Raw genomic sequence first — 24147 nt, 5'->3', positions numbered from 1 at the left:
GGTGGGAATTATGGTAAGTCTTCCTACTGTGGACATATGATGGAATGTCATCCTACTGTGGACGTATGACATTAAGTCATCCTACTGTGGACATTTGACATCTTCCTACTAGTAAGTCTTCCTACTGTGGACATATGATGCTATGTCATCCTACTGTGGACATATGAGTGAGTTAACTCACATAACTGGTAGTGAGTTATAATCCTGATTTACTCTGTAGTGTGGACCAGCAATATCGGAATTGTCCACCCCTCCACAAGACACTCATAGACAACAGCAGTCCATCTATCTTCTCATGATTTTTTTTAATGATGAGATAAAAGTATGTTTTTATTTTTTTATTACAGGAAAATTGTGATGATGTGTTGGGAATCCTGAATGAGAGCTGCAGTGCTACCTACCACAATAATGTCTGCAAATGTGTATCCCTCCTTGGCATCTTTCTCTATCCCCTCATCACACGCATTCTGTAATTCCTCATCATCCTCCTCATCCGGATTTATCATGACCTCAAGAAGATGTTCAAGGTTGTGACTGAGATGTCGCTCCTCAGACTCTTGGAGTCCATAATCCAGGGCATGGTAGATAACCACTCCCAGGGCCTGTATTGCCTGTAAAACAAGGTAGAGATGAATCAATCAATATCTGTAAAACACAGCGTAGCATGAACAGATTAGGGCCTGTAAAATACAGCATAGCAAAAACTAATTAAAGCTTGTAAAACAAAGTATAGCAAGGGCCCATCAAGGCTCATAGCATGAACCAATCAATATCTGTAATGCATTGCATAGCATGAACAAATCGGGCCTGTAAAATATAGATTAGCATGAACTATTGAAGGCTTGTAAAACAAAGCACAGCAAGAATCAATCAAGGCCTGTAAAACACGGCATAGCATAAACCAATCAAGGCCTGTAGAACACAGCATAGCATGAACCCATCAAGGCCTGTAAAACACAGCATAGCATGAACCAATCAAGGTATATAGAACACATAATAGCATGAACCCATCAAGCCTGTGAAACACAGCATAGTATGAACCAATTCAAGGCCTGTGAAACACAGCATAGTATGAACCAATCAAGGCCTGTAAAACAAGGCATAAAATGAACCAATCAAGACCCATCAAACACATCATTGTATGAACCAATCAGGACCTGTAAAACAAGGCTAAGCATGAAAAAAATCAAGGCCTGTAAAATACAGCATAGCATGAACAAATCAAGTCATGCAAGACACAGCATAACATAAACCAATCAAGGCCTGTAAAATAAGGCAGAGCATAAACCAATTGAAGCCTATAAAACATAGCACAGCATGAACTTATAAAGTCAAAGCATGAACCAATCAAGGCCTGTAAACATAGCAGATCAGCATGAACTAATCAAGGCCTGTACAATACAGCACAGAATGAACTAGTAAAGGGTTTAACTGCTAACACTAGTTAGAAAAGTATCGTATACATACAATGATACATGCAATTATACACACTTTACAAGGTGAGTTTTACTAAACATGCAAGAAATATCAAGTAGATCAGCTGTAACCTCTGTCTAACCTTGATTATAATTTATCATAAATGAGTTAATCCCAGTAATGCATAATTAATTGATACAGTCTAATGTTTCATCAAAGAAATTTGTGCTACAAAAAAACAATACTAATATGAATGCCAATTAAAAATATTATGTTGATCTTTACCCTCGTCAATCGGGTTTAAAAATATTCATCAATTAATCTGTAGTAAAAAAACATACTTCATGTACCGGTAATAAATATTCACTTTGATTAAATCGATCGTTAAATTTGGAATACCAAAAGTTTTCCCTGGTTTGTCAAATCAAGGTAAAACTTAATATCTATTATGATCAAAAACACACAAAGATTTTGACAAGGAATACCGGAATGTGTGAGCTTCAGGTGAGAGGTCAAGATGTTTGTATTACGTAATTCTGTTACTTGGTCATGTTAACGGTTTTAAATGTCTCTATTGCTTTGCCCCCTGGTTCCCTTTTCTAAGGATTTGTCACCAAACTTGGAGGGGAGCAACACTTGCCTTATTGAGATTATGTAATATGTTTTTAAGACATATAGCTTACAGATTTTATCACTTAGCATGCCTAGGAAATAGAAACTAAACAAACTTCGGAATAAAAATAATAAATCAAGGATTAGTTAAATAAATATATTTCCTGAAGAATTGTTGCATACATAAACATGATGAAAACAGTTGTGGCCATGGTAAATCTTGGGATATACTAAGGCAATACTAGTTTTTTATGTGTACATACTGGTACAAACATGTAGCACAGCTCTCACTTGACAGCTATAATATGCATAGAGAGATAAAAACAGGTGTAAGGACCAAGTTCGTAAATTATAAAAAGAATATTTCTGTAGAATATAACTGGAACCAGGCTGTCATTAGAAGATTTAGGTTAAATGACATGTATACAAAGGTTTATTTAGATGAAAGTTTACATACAAGTGTATATCAAGAAAAGAAAGGCTAATTTTCTCTGCAGTGTTAAATCCACTTAGTATTCTAAAGGTGACCGCTATCTCCTAGTGTATGGTCAAAAGAGGCTTAAATTCTGAATGTCCAACAATGAAGAAAATGCAATCCTATTACCTTTTTAAAAAATATTCTTTATTCACATCCTAGGATATTTCAAACTTGTCAAATGTCTTGGAAAAAGTGAAATTATCTAGCACAAATGAAAAGCAAATAGCCCTCCTTTGACCTTTTGTGTTCCCACAAAACATGTTTGCTTTCTAAATTGAGACATCATTGCCTCTAGCTTCTCCTTAATATAAAGTCAATTTCTACAGCTACTAAACTAATATAAATCTTTATACTTCACACTGGTGTGATATGATCTACATATTTCTTTTATGAGTATTTCTCCATCATGTAAGACATAGTTTCTTGGCTGAAGTGTCTCAGAATGAAATATCAAAGCAGAAGAAATTACACTTAATTGATGTCAATGTTTTGATTATTGCATATATATAACTTCACACATTTATTTCCTTCATTTTCAAACTTTAAACCAAAATAAATTAATAATTCATTTGACACTAAAGATAAACGAAATTAAAAATTAAAAGCAAGGGGAAATGACAATTCACAAACATATATACTTATCTCCCTTGAACTTTTTATGGTTTTGAACCCTTTTAGACTATCCCTTTTCACCTCTTCTGTATTACAATCAAGGTTTGAATACCAGTAGTTTATGGTTATGACTTATGGTGTGTTAGATACACAGGCAATATAACTGAGACAATGACCACTTTTAATACTGATGTACCAGTGTCAAGATGTAGAGCTGCACAGCTGGGGAAAATAAACCTTTAATAATTGGTCAGTGTACAGGACACTACGTGGGGTGACCACAAACCACAGAATCAGGGACAAAGTGGACCAGTTATAACTGTCTAACAGTTAGCTTGACCACATCACTGAAAGAAGTTAGTAATATAGTAGTTAACCAGCAATACATACATATAGATGACTAACTCTGTATCAAAATAAGTGTCACATGATACCAATTCTACAGTAGTTGTTTAGTTGAGGACAATTACTTCACACATTTTAGGCTTGTTTGGCAGGTTTAAAGTACACTGGGTTGTAAAATACTCATGTCTTTAGGTGATAAGGGTGTATGCATACTGTATGACAATAAAGTCTAGCACTTCTTGACAGTTCAACAAGCTATATGAAATAGAACAATGTAGAAGAGGAAATTCATATGCATTTCTCCGAGACATTGGGGCTATTCATGAAAATTACTGGTGGGTTGCTATAATTTGTGTTGCCATAGTTTTCCTAACTGTCTGTGTTAGCTTGCTGTAGCCTTTTGTCTATGGATGGTCATTTATTGCAAGAAATTGGTACTTAGATGTCAGTTTTTAAAAGCTAATCCTTGCAGTCAAATCGCTGAACCATATTTTGACATTTGCGGCCTTTTAAGACCACTAAATAAAACCTGTCTCTGTCATGTCTGTGTTAATTATACTTTGTATGACCCCTGGGTCAATTCCACAAGATCTGTTTACAAGCAAGGCTCCATGTCTTCAGCCACAATAGGCATTCACAGTCATGTTTCATGTAGATCAAACATGTACAATGAATACAGATTCGTAAGATCGGAGTTACACAAGATTCTGTTTTCATTAAAGGGTACTGTAAGAGTTAATTTGTCCTGAAATATTATCCAAAGGAAAGAAAGATGGTGAGAAAGATTTTAATCTTATTTATAGCAGAAAATAAGGTCAGGTCATCCATTGTCAATTTGTGTTCTTGTTCAAATGGGGGTTTTAATTACACCTCTTAAAGTCACATTTGATGTACAGTATTGAAATTCCCACAGTAAAGCAAACAATACATTTATATAGCAATGCAAGAATATACTCAAAGAAAATTTACAATAGCATATATACAAAATTTCTATCATGAATTAAATGCACATCCTCCAATTAAAAACAAGAAATTGGGATATATAATAGAAATTTAAAATCCTATTTATATACACTGAAGAACTCAAAGAGCCATCAAAACAAATTAAGAGATGCCTTGTTCAACATATGACACAACATGTATATAGTTTGGAGAACCACACATTTGGAGCCTTAGTTAGGAGAACCAAAGAATTAGTAGCAATGATCCTGTCACCATGTATACTTTATCAGGCCTGAACAATGTCAACAAATCATCTAGCAATCATCACCATTGAGGAGGAATTTATCTCAGGAAACTCTGATAACTTGGCCAATGGTGAGCATGGACAGAATAAAATGTCAACAATCTTCACTGCCCTACAGAAAATACATATTAATTAAACAGGCCCAACTTTTTTTTTTATTAATTTGATATTTCCATGGAATCGTTTTGGTATATTTCAATGTCAACATCTAGATATTGACAATAGGATAAGCTGGGTAGATTTTCTGGTACCTGGATATTAGGGGAGGGGAGTAGTTAAACACTTTATCATAAGGGACATGAACTTGGAAATAATGTTACTTGGTCATATACATCATATGTAACTGGAATAGCAAGATTGTAGTTTTTTTCACTATCTATCTTTAGAATCATCATCAGTTGTCCATTTGATAGTATACATGTACTAACAAGGGTCACCTACTTGACTTTTTTAAATGGGTGGTGCTTTATGGGCCACCAGCTCATTATGTTTCACCAGGTAGCCCATTTGTTATCCCCTTGCAATGAAGTTGGAAGGGATATAGTATCATGCTAGTAATAATTTACATCGGGATCAATGTTCGTTTTTGAGATGGGATGGTCCGCTTTGCGTTGCCCTTGTTATACTTACATCACTTTCTGTAACCACTTTTATGTCTTTCCCTGTCACCGAGTTTCTTCTATGAACTGAAAAAAAAAATGAATAAAAAAGATTCTGTAAGTCATTTGTAGGTTGATTTATTTGTCAGGAAGTTTATGAGCAATTAATAAAGCAAGTGTTTTAATTTAAATACATAAATACTTATGACAAACATCCATTAGCAGGAGACTTTAACAACATTATACAACTCCACAAAGCCAATTTTGAATACAATCAACATGTTCAAATATTTTTTAAACCATTTTTGTATTCAAAATGCATAACTTTTAGTCAAGTTGCATTAATTGCATAATTTGAAGAAGAAAGTTATTAATAATTAAAAAGTTTTGGACATGCAATATATTTCATCTGCAAAGTTCTAAGGAAATAGAAGACTTAGTCTGAATAATCAGTTTAGGATTTTTAGGCCTAATAATTCACAGTGGCCATTAAAATGAAAACTAGATAAAATACTCCATTTTTCACTCAAATCAAAATAGCTCTAAATCATATGCTAATGAGAAAGCTTTAGAGAAATATTTTGCAATGTCCTTGACTATAAAGTCTAAATTCACCATATGAAGAATCTAATACAACATTAAAAAAAGGTTTAATTATGAAATGCATAAATTTTTAATCTGCATATTTTTATTCCTTGAGATTTATTTAACAAAGCATGAAATTATACAATTATCAAATTCTGTCAAAATTGATTTTGGTCTAGAAAAAAAAAAACACCCTTCTGACTTATGACCTGGTTCGGAATTGGTTGCCCGAGGCCAAAACCAAGTCAACATCAATTTTATTTTAAAATTATCAAACTTTGTAATTGGTACTCTCTGTATCTTATTTGTTGAACAAACTCAACAGAATGTACCCTAAATACTTTATTGTTAAACAATAGACAAATCAATGATGCCATAATCTCCACTGCATGCATGCCTCCCCCCCCCCCTTTTTCACTTCAGACTGGGATGAATTTTCTCTGAGGTGTATATCTCAGAAAAGATCACCTGGAACAATCAGAGAGCATCAAATCTCCTGATGTTTTAATATTAATTAGTTTGTAATTCTACAATAAGTACCTGGTACTAAATTGTACAATTATGTTGTAAAATGTTTTTCAATGTGGTACCTTCATTTCCTTAACTCTTTCAAGAAGTACTGATATCAGATGACTAGCCTTAAACACTTGATATATGTAGGCTATTATGCAAAGGAATTTTGGCATTCTCCATTTAAATTTCCTGTGGTCCAAAGAGAATTCAAAAAAGTCAATTGTCAAGATAGATGTGTTGAAATCAATTGGACTTATTCCAAAGAATTCCAATAAAACACATGTGGAGATAAATTTCAGACCAAGTTTTCAATACACATTGACTCTGTGTTTAATCCCCCAGTAAAGTATAAACCCAAACAATTCAGAATGGAATGTATAAATGCTTAAACTAGCCTGAATGAAGGAGGGGTCCCTTCATTACTCTTTAAGTATTTCATCAATATATGACAATTAATATCAGTGTGTATGGAAAATTGATATCTAAAATAATTCCAGCAAAAAATCAGACTCATTTTGGAGATTTGTTAATAGCAATATACCTAAGGCCTCTGCATGTTATATATTTACAAACTACATGTATAATGAGTCTTCTAAATTCATGGACACATCTGTCTGTTGTTTTACATGAACTCAGAACACAGGGCAACATATTTTCAATTTAATAGCTGACAGGTAAATGTGATATATTGTAGATTAAGTTTCTACATTTCATCTGCACTTCTTGACCCCCAATCTTTTTTAATACTATGCTCCACATGCAGGTAACAACTGTATTTGACCATTATTAACCTTTACACATGACAGACATTCATTTTATCCAGCACCGACCTTCACCTTTATTTTAGTCACATGTAAAGCTTCCTTTTACAGGTCTGGACTCTACAAGTTTTGAAGCAAAGGTTTGGACAGTAATTAAGATATAGAGCTATGCCAAAATTAGGAGCAAAACCATTCTAAGTGCAGACTTATCCAGTGCATCATTTATGACTGTTATACTGAAGAATAGTTGGAACTCACTGTAAACTAGAATTGATCACTGACAAACAATATAAACCTAATATGTCTGGCTAAAGATTACATTTACATATGTTCTACTGTGCAATCAGATTTTACAGTGGTGTAGGTACCATGTATGCTTGTATGCCAAAGCATCCACAATCACCCCACCCTCCAAAAAAATCAATAATAAATAAATTGATAAATTAACAAAAAATACAAAACACTTTGATGAAAGAATATACAATTGAACTTCGGTATCTTGAACACAGATATCTCGAATACCATGCATATGTCAAAGTGATTTTAAAGTCCCAAATGCTTATTTCTTAAGTATTTTACCCTGGATATCTCGAATCCTCGGATATCTTGAAGTATTTTCTTGGTCCCATGAAGTTCGAGATAACAAGGTTTGACTGTATTTCAATAAATTGTTATATTATTTGAACATAATTTGTTTTAATTGTACTATGTTTTTAGACCCATTCTAACACTCCTAGACATTTCTAGAGATATTTTGTGAGCTTCCCAGGTATTCTTCCACCTGGACCCGCCGCTGAGGGGGGGGGGGGGGGGGTAATTTGGCACCAGAACCCCTGCAGTCAGAAAAGCATTCACATTATTTTTGCCTAGCTATGCCACTGTTTTATGAATTTGACCAGAGAGTAATAATTAATTCTACCGAAATTTTTATTTAACGATAATTTGTTATTTTCATTGTGCAGATTATAATGGGGATTAGACCGTTAGATTGTTTGAGAATAACAAATTTAACACATTTACGCCTGATTATCATCATTTGGGATAATACCACTGATTGGTATATGCACCGCATTGACAGATCTATGATGTTTATTCCTTCTTAGAGGACAAGGATCTAGGTAGCTAAATAGGATTAATATAATAAGTACTTCTCTTGTATATTAGGGACCTCTGCAGTCCTGTTACCATCAAATTGTGATACATGCACGTCCCTGATATGATGTATTAGGGAGTGAGTCATGTCCTCCATCTATCTGATCATAATCAGCTGGTCACTCAGACTGACTAGTCAAGTCAGGAATTTTCTGCCCCACTTGGCACAAAGGATCATGGACCTTTGCAAATCATTTTAGCGATGTTTTGTAAAAATATTCTTAATGTACAATTACACAAACTTCATCCTAAAGGGTATACAGTTTCTTAGATCTTTTCTTATTCAGGGAATGCATGGTTAAATGATGAATATATAAAAAATAAACAGACATACTTTGAAATACAGGTATTACCAAATTCTTTATCTAGGCTCTATTGTGTTGAATCAGGGGAATGACAAATTATAAAAACACACAACCATGGTTCTATTACAATAATTTTCTCTGGGCCAATTCATAACCAAAATATTCTCTATTCACTATTCAAAAAATCAAAAAAAAATTTCCAAATAATTGAAATTTTCAGAGAGAGAGAGATATTATAAAGAAATTCCTATCCATGCAAATACCCAAGGACTGTAACTTTTTGGTCAGGCAGACTAATCGTCAAAACATTTTAGTAATGGCTATTAGATAGTTTTAAAAAAATTAGAATTCCAGACAAGCTATAATTTCTTCGAGTTTTGTGCTAAGGCATCAACTGGACTTAGGATAGGTGAGTTTTGTGCTAAGGCATCAACTGGACTTAGGATAGGTGAGTTTTGTGCTAAGGCATCAACTGGACTTAGGATAGGTGAGTTTTGTGCCTAGTTATCAATAAAGATATACATGTAAGTATCTTTGGAAATTCCCAATGCATATCTAGCAAATAGGTCATGTAGTATTTTTTGTTATTTGACTTTAGTGTCTGGCCCCCTTTACTAATCACTCAGAGGTGGGAGATTAGCAGGGGGTGGAGGGGTTATGAGAAGAAGCTGTTTTCAGCCAAAGAGTAACTGTTAACGGTAAGGTAATCAATATTTAGCAATGTAGTCTAGCAGCAATTTCCCAGTCTGACATTTATTTGATTGTATGGTGTGATCTGACAGTCAGCTGTCCTCAGCACTATTACATACAGGGACAGAGCAGTGATTAGGTCGCCATCTACCCAGCAACACCTCTTAACAATCTCCCCAATGTCCCACTAGATACTACTGTTATGGGCTTTTAACTTATCTTTACCCAATAAAAGCCACAAGTTTTATGTAAATGTGAATCAATCAATTTTAATCAATGTCTTCTGGAGTTAGGGCACCTGTTATTTATAATTGATTGCCCTGTTCTGCAGCATGTAAAGAATTGTCAATTATTGATGTCCTTGTCTGTAAATGAGAGAAACTGTAAACAAATAAAATATTTCTTATTCTCTCTCCTTTATAATGCAGACCTTCTCTTTATCAGTTACAGTTCAAACCCTTCTAATAATTGCAGTGATGAGATATGCACTGAGAGAGAGAGAGAGATTTACAGCACATCAGACAGATACCATTGTTGTAACTAGCACTCTCATTATGTATAGAGCTGATGAACACCAGTCAAAGAGGAAAGTCAGATCATCAAAAACTGATCTGACAAGACATTAAGTTTTTAACATAAGCTAGCTAGAACATGTCCTTGAACATATTGAAGGTGATCTCTCTCTCTTTTTTTTTTTTTTTTTGGTTAAAGTTGATGAAAAACTAATTTTTTTTTAAACTTTGTTGTATCCCATAAAGTTCTTGTGTCCACCCTTACTTCAAACAAAAAAAATCCTACAACATTCCTTGTACAATTGATCTTGACAAAGGTTAGGTGACTCCCGCTCATAAATTCACTAGCACAGGTATTTACTCAATTTATCATGTTACTGAAATACACATGCCATATAAAAGTAATTGATCACCTTTATTCCAAAAATATTGAACTTGTACATTTTTGTTTTTAAAGACAATTAAAGTGAAAGAAACCTTGGATTCCTCAAGGTTATGGGAAGTAAATTTAACTTCATATTTTTAATACATGGATGCTGTTATCAGAAGACTTATAAAAGGATTTCAGGAAAAACAGTTCTCCTTAAACACATATAAAAGTGATTTAATGTTTAAATATTATATATACCCAAATGTTATATTCTTTCTAAAAATCTGGTATAAAATTCTTGACCAGTGACTTTATAGCTTATAACTTACAACCTAAATACTGTTGTTTAGAAAAAAGTAATGTCTGCAGTGAACAGGTTCTATACACCTGGCTTGTAGTGGCATAAAATCTATTATTAGTTATTCTGAAGGTTAACAAGATGTCTCACCCATTTGACAGGTAGACCCAGCCACAACAGCATGTGGGGGATTGTATGGTGAAACTAACCCCCACACCAAATTGTTGCCTTTACCCTGCATTAGGAAGACCACTATAGGTTCACAATACTTGGATGGATGAGTCTCAAATACATAAATAGAGAGGATGCTTACTAAAATATATACAAATATGGTATATATATATATCAAAGTACACATAAATCAACAAACATAATGAAGGAACAATTAGTAAAGCAGAGACCAGCTAGCATTTTTTTTTTAAATAATTTTTATACGTTTACCAAAATGAATATATATGCAATTAAAGGTAATTTATTGTAAAATAACAGCAAGATCATGCCTTATTTTTATAGTACCAGCTTTTTATGGGATGTGTATATAATTATAAAACTAGAAGGCAGATAACAGCTATATCTAAGGGTAATATATTCAGACTATAGTTAATATTACCATAAATGAAAAAATACTACATGAACTTTAATCAGCCAACTACATTTTAGCTAATCTTTCTTGTATTATTCATACATCTAGATAAACTTGGAAGATTATAAGTGTTGTAATTGTCATATATGTGGAAAGAGCCAAAAATCATTAATATTCCACTGCATTCCTGTCGGCCCACACTTAGCATGTCAGAGAATCCAGAATTGCTGCTATGGCGTAGTGGGATGTACCCGTTATATTATCAATGCCTGACTCGCTCCTTAACAAAAGATCTACCTGCATTAATTATTTCTGCCTGCCAAAACACACAAATGCTTAAAGCCTGCTTGAAATGATTCATTCCCCAATTCTTAAGATGACATATTTAACAATACGGAGCGTAGAACTTTAAATTCTTCATCATATAGGTAAATTTTTCTTAAGCTATTAATGCCTTTCATCATGTTTTTCTGTTCAATACAGTACCAAAAGTAGAAAAATACAATAAAGCAACAAAGTGTGACCTTTAGGTCAAATAATGCTCCTCCAAAACCAGACTTTTTCTCTCCCCCCCCCCCCCCCCCCAAAGCATAGAAATTAAACATTTCATAATTTTCATACACTATCAAGGCAGTCAAATAATGCCCATTTCTCTACATATGTTTTAAATGTCCAAGCTGAATTAAACATGCATCTACCAGTAACGATATTGATTTTAAAAATTGCAAGTCTGTGCACATTCCAGGTCATTTAACGATTGCATTGATAGTCAGGTACCCTATCTGTGAAATTATGTATATATACTAGGTAGCTGCTGGGATTTCCAATGCACTCATTTATATAGGAAATCCTGAAAGAGCTTTTTCTTATCAAACTTCAAACACATTTTTTCTCTATATTCAAAGGAGAGATAAACAAACACAGGCATTGTGCAGATGTACACCCTTTGTTCTGATGGATTAAAACAGGATAAGAAGCTTTGTTTGATTATAGTATGTCTCTCCCTAGACCAATAATAGCACACAACCATAATTACGACAGTCATCGAAATCAACTTAAAATTTACAAATGATATTCATAAATGACATACTAGTAAGATTTACAAAATCCTCTAGAAATAAATGTTAATGAAAACATTCTTGAACCTTTATGAATACAAACTAAAAATAGAAAATGTTCTATCTACACAATACAATAATTAGAATGGACTTATATTAATGCTGGCAACATTTAGAAGGCTATGAATAACTACCAACAAATACTCAGTACACAATACTGATGCAAGATTTGTTATGATAAAAGAGGAATAGAAATACGGTGGAAATTACGCTAAAATTCAGTCATTCGTGACATCAAAAGAATTTCATTGCATACCCAAGGCTCAAACTACTCCTGATTATAAAATCACTTAGTTTAATCATTCTAACATATCTGGATATTTTCAATCAAATCAATTTATTGTGAGAGGCTTGTGAAAGGATTGTCGTTTTAATGCTGAAAATGAACTCCAAAATGACTTTCTTATGTTTTTAAAGGATATGCCGACAATTGGCAAGTGCACTGTTTGGGATAATAACCCCCTAATTATGCCTGTATTAACTAAAATTATTTAAAACCCTATAGAAAAATTGACACCTTCCCAATAATTATCTTGATTGTAAGACTGTCAGCTTTTGACAATTAACAATAGTCATAAAAGGAGAAATGTCCCTATATATGATACATGACAACCCAAAACATTGCTTTTTTTTTAACAATGTCATCTCCAAGCACAAGATGCAATGGCCAAAGAAATAAAAATTTCAAAGTAATTTTTATTAATTAAAAAAAAAAGCATTTTCAATCATGTCAATGGATACTTGCATCTGTACTCACAAAATACCTGGAAAGATGGTTAGAGAGAGACATTTACGTGATTTCCATTTATTATACTAACCTTGAGGTACCTTGGGTAAAGCCACCTCTGTAGCGTCTATGATCACGTCCCCATCCTTTTTAATTCTAACGGACCGTATTCCATGTGTGTATAAATCACGAAATGTACGCCGTGCTGTATCCAACAAAAAGTAATTTGCACATTGATGACAAACGGCCCAAGCTTGCTCCTCATTAATAGGATTATTAAACACGGTTAAAATTTCCTCTAAACTAAGTGGATCTTCTGATATATCCCTAGAATCAGTTGGTAAAAGTTGGGCCATGATCCTAAACAAGTCATGGCTACGCTTTGCTTTGAAGTAACATGAGCGGTGAGCGAGTTCCGAATGTGGACAGGTGAAACAAATTACCACGGGGGACAACTCGAAATTGAATCGCCTGACTGAGCAGTTGACAGGACTGATTTAGGTGGACCAAGATTTGTCTTTCTTGATCATGAGCACTACTTAATAATTTAAAAGATACTTTGAGTAAGTTAGTAAGAAAATATCGAAAGTGATAAGCTTCATGAATACGACAACAAACCTCATAAAATGTACATGTAGCCTACACAGTTTTTGTAGAAGGACAAAATCTTAGTTTAAACACAAATCTTATCATATACAATATTTGTGTTAACTTGTATATTAATCTTCCTACTTCAACAGGCCCGTAGGAAGTAATTTCAGTTTGGAGGGGGGCACAGCCAAAATTTTCAGTTGGGGGGCACTATCAACTACCAAAATTCTTTGACAAGCAAAAAAAATAAATAAATAAAAATAAAAAAGGTCATCAGACGTTTTTATTGAGGGGGCACAAGCATATATAGTACCTAAGTTTTCTATAGTATTCTATATATCGGCAAAATTATTGCCCCCCCCCCTCCCCGGTTCCTACGGCCATGTCCAACAAAGTAACAATACTACATGAAATTTCCCAAACCGGGTAACACACACTAAACATAAAAAAATCAAACAAAGAAATATAATTTTTGAATTTTATAAACAAAAATTTTCCTTACCCAACCTATACACTACATGAGAGCCACAGGGGCTTGTCTTCCGGATTGTTAAATGTAAAATAAATTTTAAAAATTTGAATCTTCTTTAAATACACTTAAAAGTTGTTAAAATAGAGATTCTGACACTTTCAGTCAAGAAAAACCACGTTTAAAAAAGACGTACCACGCCTATATACATAAACTCTATAGGTGTGGTACGTCTTTTTCTTGACTGAAAGTGTCAGAATCTCTATTTTTAAAACTTTTAAGTGTATTTAAAGAAGATTCAAATTTTTCAAAATTTATTTTACATTTAACAATCCGGAAGACAAGCCCCTATGGTCCTAGTATTAATTTTTGATGATACCTCTATTATCTAACTTAAGAAAATGCAGAAAATGAACGTCTCTTTTCTTTTGTTCAATCATTTATTAAACATTCTGGTAGATTTCCTTGTTAGCATTAACTAATGTATCAGTATATGCATTGGTACAAAATTAAGTGTATCTATATATCAGCAAAATGCATCGTTTTGTAAACTTTTGCAATTATTGTATACTTTAAAACTTCATGTTTAACTGTGACGATTTAAATGTGTAATTTACATGTAGGGAGAGGTCGTAATAAGTTTTCAGAACTTGTGCCCAATCCCATTGTATTTATTAATTACAATAAAATATGTTCAAACCAATCCAACTTATCAACTTTGAATTTCGTCTTGTTCGGTAACTTGATGAGATTTTAGAATATGTGTTTGTGCGAATTTTCTAGATTTCTCCCATTTATACTCTCATAGAGCCTTATAATATATGCACATGTCTTAAATTTTCAAAGTATTCTATCGAATAGTAAGAAAGTTACAGCCTACAAAGTATTAGCCAATCGGAATTCAGCACTCGATAAAGCATGATGTGAGAACTAAATAGACCTATTCATATTCTAAATTTCATCCTGTTTTGTTGAAAATCGAGGAAGTTATTTATACTGGTATAACCTGGGTTGGGACAGTTTACGCTTTATAAACCGCGAAGCGGTTTATAAAATAAGCGTAAACTGTTCCAACCCAGGTTATACCCGTATAACTTGGGTAGCTATTAAATTCATTAATTCCATAAAAAAAGACAATTCCTCCTTCAAAAATGCCTTCAAATTGTACGTATTTTAAATGTAACGTCAAGCGGATTGATACGTTTTTGATGTTTAAGTCATTGTGGCGTAGGCAACCCAGGTTATACGATATATTCCAATTTTTTTTATCCAATCAAATGACGTGTAACAACCAAAATTAAATTATATCCATTTAAGGTTTCAGTCAATCAAATTGCAGCACACGTGCATGTTTTCAAGAAATTTCTTATACATTTAACGTTTTGTAGAACCTTATTATACATAACTTTCATTTTAAATTTCAAAGTATTTGGTCAAAAACAAGAAAGTTATTGATATCTTTGTTACAGCCAATCAGAGCGAAGGACACGTGCATGCGCAAGAGTTAAGGCTAATTTGACCCTCTCATCTTGTCCAGACTACTAATATATCTTACAATTCCGAGTTTCATATTTGCATTATACGCCCTTCTTCAGCAGCATGCAGTGTTTTCTTAATTAAACTCATGCGTTAGAGGGGTGCTTTTAGAGGCTACACGTAGTACCCCCCTTTTTTTGCCAAACATAACCTTTTACTGTTGAAAATGTTCATTAAAATGCCGGTTGCCCCACTCACTTTTTTGAACACCGTCACACGAAATAGGATTTCTGAGTTTTGACATTTTTTTTCTGCTTGTCAAAGTTTTAAGATACATGTAAGTTGTCTTTTTTATTATTTTTTTTTCTGGTTGACCCTCCCCCACTTTCAAAAAAACGATACTATGCTTGACTACTTTTAAAGAAATTCATAAGTTAAATTCGGTTTAGTTTTTTAAATTTCATTTTCAACAGTGAAATACTGAAAATTATCCTCTGAATAAATGTGATGTTTTTTGAAAGTGATATTTTTCGCAGTGAAAAATATCAAAAGTGATTTTTTTTTCACTCTGAAAATATCAAAAGTTCTGGAGAACTCTCGATTTTCATTCCTTTCACAAATAAACCATCCTGATACAGACTTCTCCATATTGTTGTTAATATTCCACAGGCACTTGGGGTATGGACCCCCCCCCCCCCCTTGTCCATTTTTTTTCTTTTAAAATCTAGGACCAAGTCAACCTTTTGTCTCTATAAGCTGTTTTTTTTAATATATCGTTTTCGACTGATACATTAAAAGATATATCTTTTTATGTATCAGTCGAAAACGATATACTGCGTTACGAAAAGACAGAGGTGTGCAACCAAAGAAAATGTAATGATAAACAGAAAATTCAAAATCTTGCTTCGCACTCGTGAAAAATAAAAAAAACCCTGTCCCACTCGCAAACAGAATTCCAGATTAAACTACAAACATTGAATATCCTCTATATATGCACGACTTTATAACCTTTGTTGAAAGAATGATTATTTTTTAACCATTTCTTTTAAGTTCAATGTTTGTCATTTTATTTGAATCGGGATCGAGATATTTCACCAAGATGCTTTGCGTTTTCCCTCTTTTCGATTCTCAATATTGATGAAATCCCCAAAATTGATGACGTAATTCACAACTTTGGAGCACGATGTACTATTGCACAGTTTAGTGGAAATCAAAAAATTAAGTTTCACAATCTTTGGTGGTTATAAATAGAGGAGGAGACGCAAACTTAGTATATTTGTAATGGCCGTGCGTGCTCAGTTTGAAGGAAATAATGAAGTAGGCGTGTTTTCTAAACTGACAAATGCCTACTGTTTAGTTGCGATCGGAGGATCTGAGAACTTCTATAGGTAATTTGCTGATAAGAATATATATGTTTGTTGATAACTTTCCATCGTAGTCAGAATGTTGTAGTATCATTATCATTATATTAAGAGAAAGTGATAATATTTGTATTCCTAGATCGAGAGGAAATTGATTACTTAATTAAGTGAATCTGACAGATAAATATTTTAACAATTGATCGCGTAGACGCATACCTTTATGTTAAATTCATTTTTTTTTTGTTTAGTGTCTTTGAAGGGGAATTGTCAGAAGCCATACCAGTGGTTCATTGTAGCTTAGCAGGATGCAGAATCATTGGACGTATGTGTGTAGGTAAGAATTCTCAGTATAATATGAATGAGGCATATTCGTCATAATAATCTACTGTGGTGCTTTCTCTCAGGAATTCAAGCTAGGGCCGTTACGGTTCCCTGAAATAACCAAAAACAGTGATGCAAGTTGTTAATTTGGTTTTGGTTCCATTTTCCTGGATTTCAGTTCAGATCTGTTTTGTACATCAGAATCAAATTATACTAAAAATTGGCATTGGAATCAAAAGAATGACGATGATAACAGGTGTTAGATAATATTACAACTGAAACCTACTTCATCCATGACAAAACAAATTGTCATGAAAGGATGGGATAATTATCAAAACCAGCAAGAGTGGTCATGTTGTAGCTAATAGTTGGTCTAGTAGTTCTAAACACAGATTTCAAAATGTTAACATGGTTATTTAAATTTTTTCTAAGGGTGAATTAAATGTAACAAATACTGGTTTTTCAAGTTTTATTCATGAATTTAAATTTTAAAATAGATTTAAAGAACTGAACCAAACAAACTGAAACCAAACCACTTATAATAATATGGATGTGGAAAGTAAGGTAAATCCCCTGCATATACAGTCAAGCCTTGTTAATTAGACATTTGTGTTCTCGAGCAATTTGTTTGGATTAATGAAACATTCTTGATATATTTAGATATAAATTGTATCCCACATATTTCTTCCGTAAGGTGAAGCGTCCAGATTATTGGCATCCACATTAACGTGGCTCTACTATACTTGAATGTATATATTTGGTTTTTAGTTGACTGACTCAGTTTGCTATTCATGGGGAAAAATGTTTTGGTATAAACATATTAACCAAAATTTTGTAAATTTTATTTTTGCAGGAAACAAAAATGGATTATTAGTGCCAAGTTCAACAACTGATCAGGAATTACAGCACATTCGAAACTCTTTACCAGACAGTGTAAAAATTCAGCGTGTGGAGGAGCGATTGTCTGCCCTTGGAAATGTGGTCACTTGCAATGATTATGTGGCTTTAGTTCACCCTGATCTCGACAGAGTAGGTACTTTAATTAAAGATATGATTTACAAAGGTGTATGATAATTACTTTCTTTCCTTATTGTTTTTACTGATTATGTTGGACCATTCACTTCGAACTTTAGCTTTTGTAGAAATTTTAGCAATTTCATCTAGCATAATAAGGGAAAAAATATTTGCTGTCATGTCAGTACATGTATATTGTTTGTTGTAGGAGACAGAGGAAATAGTGACAGATGTACTGGGTGTGGAGGTGTTCCGTCAGACAGTGGCTGATAATGTGTTAGTGGGCACATACAGCACAATTAGTAACCAAGGAGGGCTGGTAAGTAATACAGTGACTGACAATGTGTCAGTGGGCACATACAGCACAATCAGTAGTCAGGAGGACTGGTTTTTAATACATACATCAGGAATGCAAGATTGACACTCTTAATCAACTTTTTGAGAAAAGAAACCAATTTGTTATATTTCTCAAAAGTAACCACTTAATTATACGGAACAAGATTATACTTGAAAATTTATTTCAAATTCCAGATTCCTATATCTACCATTTAATCTAAATTTTTTAACTAAAAAAATTGCATCTGTTATAGGTTCATCCCAAAACATCAATAGAAGACCTGGAAGAATTGTCTTCCCTTTTACAAGTACCTCTTGTTGTAAGTTGTTACCAATGCTAACATTTTTAAGTACTGTTAAGAAGATTGGAACTTATTCCTAAATTTAAAAAAATCCTTTATTTTAATTCTCAGTGTATTCCTACATTATAAAACAAATCCTTGACTTTTCAATGATGCTGATTGCAGGCTGGTTCTGTGAACCGTGGGAGTGATGTAATCGGGGCGGGTATGGTTGTCAATGATTGGATAGCATTCTGTGGACTGGACACGACCAGTACAGAGTTATCTGTGATAGAGAGTGTGTTTAAGTTGGGAGACAGGACTCCCAGTGCCATCTCCACAGAAATGAGGGAAAGCCTCATAGAAAGGTACCTATAATCACCTGGCATTCTTTTATGTTCACTCTAATCCCCCAGGAAAAGGAGGGTGCCTGGCACAAACTGTGATCTGGATTGAAAAGTAGGAAAATTATGAACCCACCATATAAGTTCTTAAATTATTACAACTGCTATTTTAGAAAATTTAAAGGAAAGTCCTAACATTTCAGACATTGCATCAAAAGGAATTGATTATATTGACACACTAAAAAAGAAATTTGTTATCAATTGCTACAGTTTGAGAAAGTAGCATGGTTAGTATAATATACTATTCAGTATTGTACTATTCTTCCCTGGAGCCTTATATACAGGTTTGTTAAGGTTTCCTGTATTTTTCAGCATTGCGTAGTTGTCACTGAGGACTATTCAGGACTCTAGAGGTATGCTGCAGCAGATTCCTGTCCAAAATTCAACATGCCCGGGTTGTACATGTGTCATTTTGTGTACCATTTACACAGTTGGATCACTGAGTTCACAGACTATTATACAGATCTGACTTCTCATCCTCATCACACCAGTAACTTTATCACAGTGAGGTTACCTATAATTCATGCTCATTTTGTCAAATAAAGCAACATTTTGTCAAATCAAGTAACTCTGTACCATATATTTAATGTGCAGGTAAATGAAATTGTTCAAATAAATTTATATATTAACCAAAATTTGTACACTCATTATTAACCATATAAAGATGTGCACCTGGTATTTGTGTAAATCCATTTGTCCCTTTGGAGTAATGAGTAAACATGCATCCAGTTAAAGATTAATTAATGAGTCCAGTGAGGGAAGGTTGTCTTAATCATTTTTTTTAAAGCATGTGTGATCTAGCAGGTGTTATCTGTATCTCTTGGGAATTGTGCAGAAGAATAAGATCTGCTCTCTAACTCTCTTAGTTGCAGAGTTTCATGTCTAGAGCTCACAAAGATGACACATAGTTGCAGGGCTCTACGTTAACTTTATTTCCCACTTGTCCATTCCGACAAGTGACTAAGACATTTACTTGTCCAAACTTCAATTTCACTTGTCTGAAAATTTTTCAATAAAGATCTAATATTGTCAACTTGGAAAAACTGTTACTTAAAGTCCATTATATACAACAAACACTTAAAGCAAAATTTTATCTAGACTTCCTGTCATGACAACAACATAAATGTTCACAAGTGAAACTGTCAACATCAAACAGAATCCAAACTTCATATAATCCATGCCTTTACAGTAGTATGCAATTGGTGAACTTGGTTCCCGATCCAGTGTGAACTCAATTACATAGTGATTGATTGAAGTTTGTTTTTATGTACTGCTTCCGTCTTTAAACTACAGATAAACTTTTCATCAGTCTTTTTTTTTATTATTATTTTGAGACTTCTTTACGTAAAAGCACTTGTCCAATCTGACAAGTGCCCAGCAATATTCACTTGTCCATATTTTTTTTCACTGGCACCGGACAACTGGACAAGCATTAATGTTGAGGCCCAAATTGAAATTAATTTTTTTAATCCAATAAAATGCAATATAATTATTAGTATTTTTGATGTTTTATTAGGCTGTGCCTTACTTCATCATTCATTAAAAAATACAATGAGCAATTAAATTTTAACTCTCAATGTTAAAACAAATTGTGAACACTTCTTAGATCCATAAAATACTTTAAGTGATTTGGTACCTTTTCTGAAAAACCCAGAGGGGGTTTTTGTCCATTTTGGACAGTTAAAGTTTCTCTTGAATTTGTTATCCCCTCGCAGAAGGGATATTGCATCGCTAATGTGTGTAAGTGGGTGTGTTCAGGTATACACTTAAAAGGCAAGATTGAAAGAGAACAGAAAATTATGCAACAGTTGAATAGCTATAAATAATGTTTTATAATTATACCAATTTTTTTTTTTGTTTTTTACAAATGTTGGTTAATTTTTTGAAATTGAGCTAAAAACAAAGTCTGACAGATGTACAGATGGGAGACAAATATGATGAACACTGTGCCCCATACAGGCATATTCTTGGTGGGGGGTAAAGAGTGAATGCTCTGTTGGTGCTCTTATTCTTTAATTAACAGTGTGTACAGTAAAACACAGTTATAGTGATTTTTCATACCCGGTGGTTTTAAAATGTATTGAAAAATAAAGAGATACATGTATAAAAATATTGTTAATAACTAATCAAAATTGATAATCCCTGGCATTTTGCTACAAGCATTTTTTTTTTTACTGAATATGCATCCACATACAGAACAGGTCATGTTGCAGTATTTTAAATTTCTTGTTAAACTTAGCAACCTTCACTATGTAAAAGTGTAATGGTTGGGGCTGTGGATATCAGCCTGGATAGCTCAGTTGGAAGAGCACCTGACTAGTGATGCAGGGGCCAAAATGTGGCCCTACCCAGGCCACAGGAGCCATGATTTGAACAAACTTGAATCTGCACTACCTGAGCATACTTGCTTATTAAAATGACTTATCATGACCTTATCAATATGATTAATCATGACCTTCATATTCTTGAGAAGATTTTTCCCATATATTCCAATGTAAAACTTCAATCTCTTATTGTGGCTACATCCCCAAAAAAAAAAAAAATTGGAGAGGGCTACATTATTGCAGCTAGGCTACATCCTGTCCCAGGGGGTCATAACTTTAACAAACTTGAATCTAGGCTATGTCATACAGCCATGCAAGCTTCATGTTTTCTGGCCCAGTGGTTCCTGAGATTTTTTTTATTAAAGAGAATGCAGCCCTTCATTTGCTTTGTGGAAAGTTGATATTGGCCCAGTGATGCTAGAACAATGGCAAATATTTTTTATCAGAAAAGCTCACTTGTGTCTTTGGCTCAGGTGAGCTAATAAGCCCTACCTGGACCAAACTTGCATGTATGAATGCTATCAGCTTTGTTTTGGATTTCCTATCGGACCTTTTTCTAGATTAATGACCAGATTAATATGTTTGGAAGAGGTTTCCCAGTTTACTGTAAGTTCAGTATTCTGACCATATTTGCATGGATGATGCACATGAATGCATACTACCGGACTTGATTCAGATGCTGAATCATACTTTTCTGTAATGGAGTAATTCCTTTCCCAAGTACTACCTGGACCAAATTTGCATAAATGTTGCATCTAGGGATACACACTACCAGAAAATTTCTTTGGTGTGAGATTTTGCCTATATAATGTGTAAGTAACATTTACCGGGGTACTTTGGTAAGCTTTGATTACCTAGCAAGTTTAATTTTGGTCTCATGTATCAAATTCAAAAGATGTGGAATCAACATCATTTGGGAAGAACATGCATTCAGTCCTTTACAAATATATATGTCCATATACAGTAGGCAAGTAGCTCCAAATGTGAAGATCAGTTCATATTACAAAATAACTTGTGACCAGTAGAAATATACAGTATAATTATTGCAATTAACTTTCTACTTTAATTTGAAAATGGTAATATGTACTCTTTTTTTCTATTTATATATGCAATAGTTTTCAACTGCAATATTGAACAATAACTTTATTTTTTTGGTGTTATGTAGTTGTAAGTAGTTTTGTAAAATGGGCCAGTTAATTAATAGCGATTCTCTGTAACCACTTAAACTTCTTTGCCACGCATGGTCACCAATTTTGATGAAACTTTGCCCATTATTACAACTTGACACCAGAAACAATTATATCAAATAAAATTTCATTGCTACGCGTCTTGATTGCCATGGTAACAGCCAGAAAAGTTGGAAAAATTGAGATTTTCAGCTACTTTGAATCTTTATTAAGCCTTAATAAAGAATAACAAACAAACCATTCTCCCCAAAACCTGACACCTTGTTGCCACATATGCTATAAAGAAACTATATAGAATTTATCTCTAAGTAAGTGGTAACCATGGGTACATTTGGAATACATTTTAGATGCTGAAAAATGCAGAAAAACGCTCAATATTCACTAATGATAGGTGTTAACATGATTAAACTCGATCAACAACCTAAGAAAAAACAATAAAAATATTTGACCTTAAGTAATTAGGTATTGGCAATATTATTCTAAAAATAACTTTTATGGTTGCCATGGTAACACAGTGTTACCATCCAAAATGTGTTGCTAAGATTGGGTTAATGCTACTATCTTCAGGAAAAACAATAAATTTCATGACTGGCACATATACATCCTGAGGACCTTGCAACACCGATAACATAAGAAAAATTGGGATTAATTGTTACTTTGCAGTGTAACCATGGAAACAATGTACAGTTGTTTAAAATGATATTTTTTTTGCTGCCTTAGGAATTTACTTACCTTTTATTCAAGAAATATATTATTTGACTCACTTTGAATAGTACTTATCTGGTAAAACTAAAGTTGAATATCATATATTGATAACGTTTGTTAAAAAATACAACACTGTTGCTATGGTAACCAAGAAGGGAAAATGTTCGATTTTGTTAATTTTATATCAATATTAAACCCTATGTGCCAGCTTTTTGCATCCAGTTAGAGATTGGGTGGCAGTCAAAATTGAAAGTCAGGTTAGTTGTTCATAATTACCAGTCATAAAAGTTTTGGGAATCTACATACAAGGGTACGTATCCAAGGAAACAGAATATTTTTCAGATTTTTATGCATATTTTTTCGCCTTATTTCCATAGCAACGCTCTATTTAAAGAATTGAATTTAAATTTTTTGAAATGTGAGAATTAGGGTCACATAAACATCTTTAAAAACTGATCATTAGTTATACAGAACTATGCTTTTTAAAAAGATAGGATTAGATTTAATCACTATGAGAGTAAATTTAAAATCCTTTCTTGGTATTAAAACCATGGCAACCATTGCCAACCTATAAGAAATATCATATTTCTTCTATGGTATATGTTACAAGCATCTATTGTCTATAATTTGCTTGCATTTCAACCTATATTTTTTTTTTCTTAAGTGTATGATTTTATAAAATTAAATGAGCAAAATTATTACTTTTGAATACTTTGTTTCCATAGTAACGTATGTAAAAGTTGATTTACCAAACAT

The 24147-nt window shown here is 33.4% G+C and overlaps 2 protein-coding genes across 4 annotated transcripts in view; one reads left to right on the top strand and one right to left on the bottom strand.

Annotated features, from left to right (window-relative positions):
• LOC133197587 (protein spire homolog 1-like) overlaps nt 1-13359 on the bottom strand; it is a 32105-nt gene extending 18746 nt beyond the window's left edge. For all 3 annotated transcript variants that reach the window (XM_061333692.1, XM_061333693.1, XM_061333694.1), the window contains exons 1-3: nt 13014-13359; nt 5340-5395; nt 402-611 (exon numbers count right to left, since the gene is read on the bottom strand). In XM_061333692.1, the coding sequence (XP_061189676.1) occupies nt 402-611; nt 5340-5395; nt 13014-13278 (531 nt within the window). In that variant the 5' untranslated portion in view covers nt 13279-13359. The remainder of the gene's footprint in view (nt 1-401; nt 612-5339; nt 5396-13013) is intronic.
• A 3263-nt stretch (nt 13360-16622) lies between these two features.
• Nucleotides 16623-19810, top strand: LOC133196615 (eukaryotic translation initiation factor 6-like). Its single transcript, XM_061332479.1, has 7 exons — nt 16623-16846; nt 17068-17153; nt 17994-18169; nt 18363-18473; nt 18745-18810; nt 18958-19139; nt 19488-19810. Exons 1-7 carry the CDS (start codon nt 16740-16742, stop codon nt 19495-19497), a joined length of 738 nt encoding a protein of 245 aa, XP_061188463.1. The 5' UTR covers nt 16623-16739; the 3' UTR covers nt 19498-19810.
• Nucleotides 19811-24147: the final 4337 nt, after the last annotated feature.

Source organism: Saccostrea echinata, unplaced genomic scaffold, assembly GCF_033153115.1.
Source record: "Saccostrea echinata isolate AGI-Se365-2 ecotype Australia unplaced genomic scaffold, CSIRO_AGI_Sech_v1 ptg000030l, whole genome shotgun sequence".
Lineage (NCBI taxonomy): Eukaryota > Metazoa > Mollusca > Bivalvia > Ostreida > Ostreidae > Saccostrea > Saccostrea echinata.
Note: the sequence above shows the minus strand (reverse complement) of the source record. Positions and strands in the feature narration are given on the sequence as shown.

Coding starts and splice junctions, on each gene's coding strand:
- LOC133196615 (XM_061332479.1), top strand. CDS start 16,740: ATGGCCGTGCGTGCTCAGTTTGAAGGAAATAATGAAGTAGGCGTGTTT. Junction 18,170..18,362: donor TTCACCCTGATCTCGACAGA/GTAGGTACTTTA, acceptor TGTTTGTTGTAG/GAGACAGAGGAAATAGTGAC. Junction 18,811..18,957: donor TTTTACAAGTACCTCTTGTT/GTAAGTTGTTAC, acceptor TGCTGATTGCAG/GCTGGTTCTGTGAACCGTGG.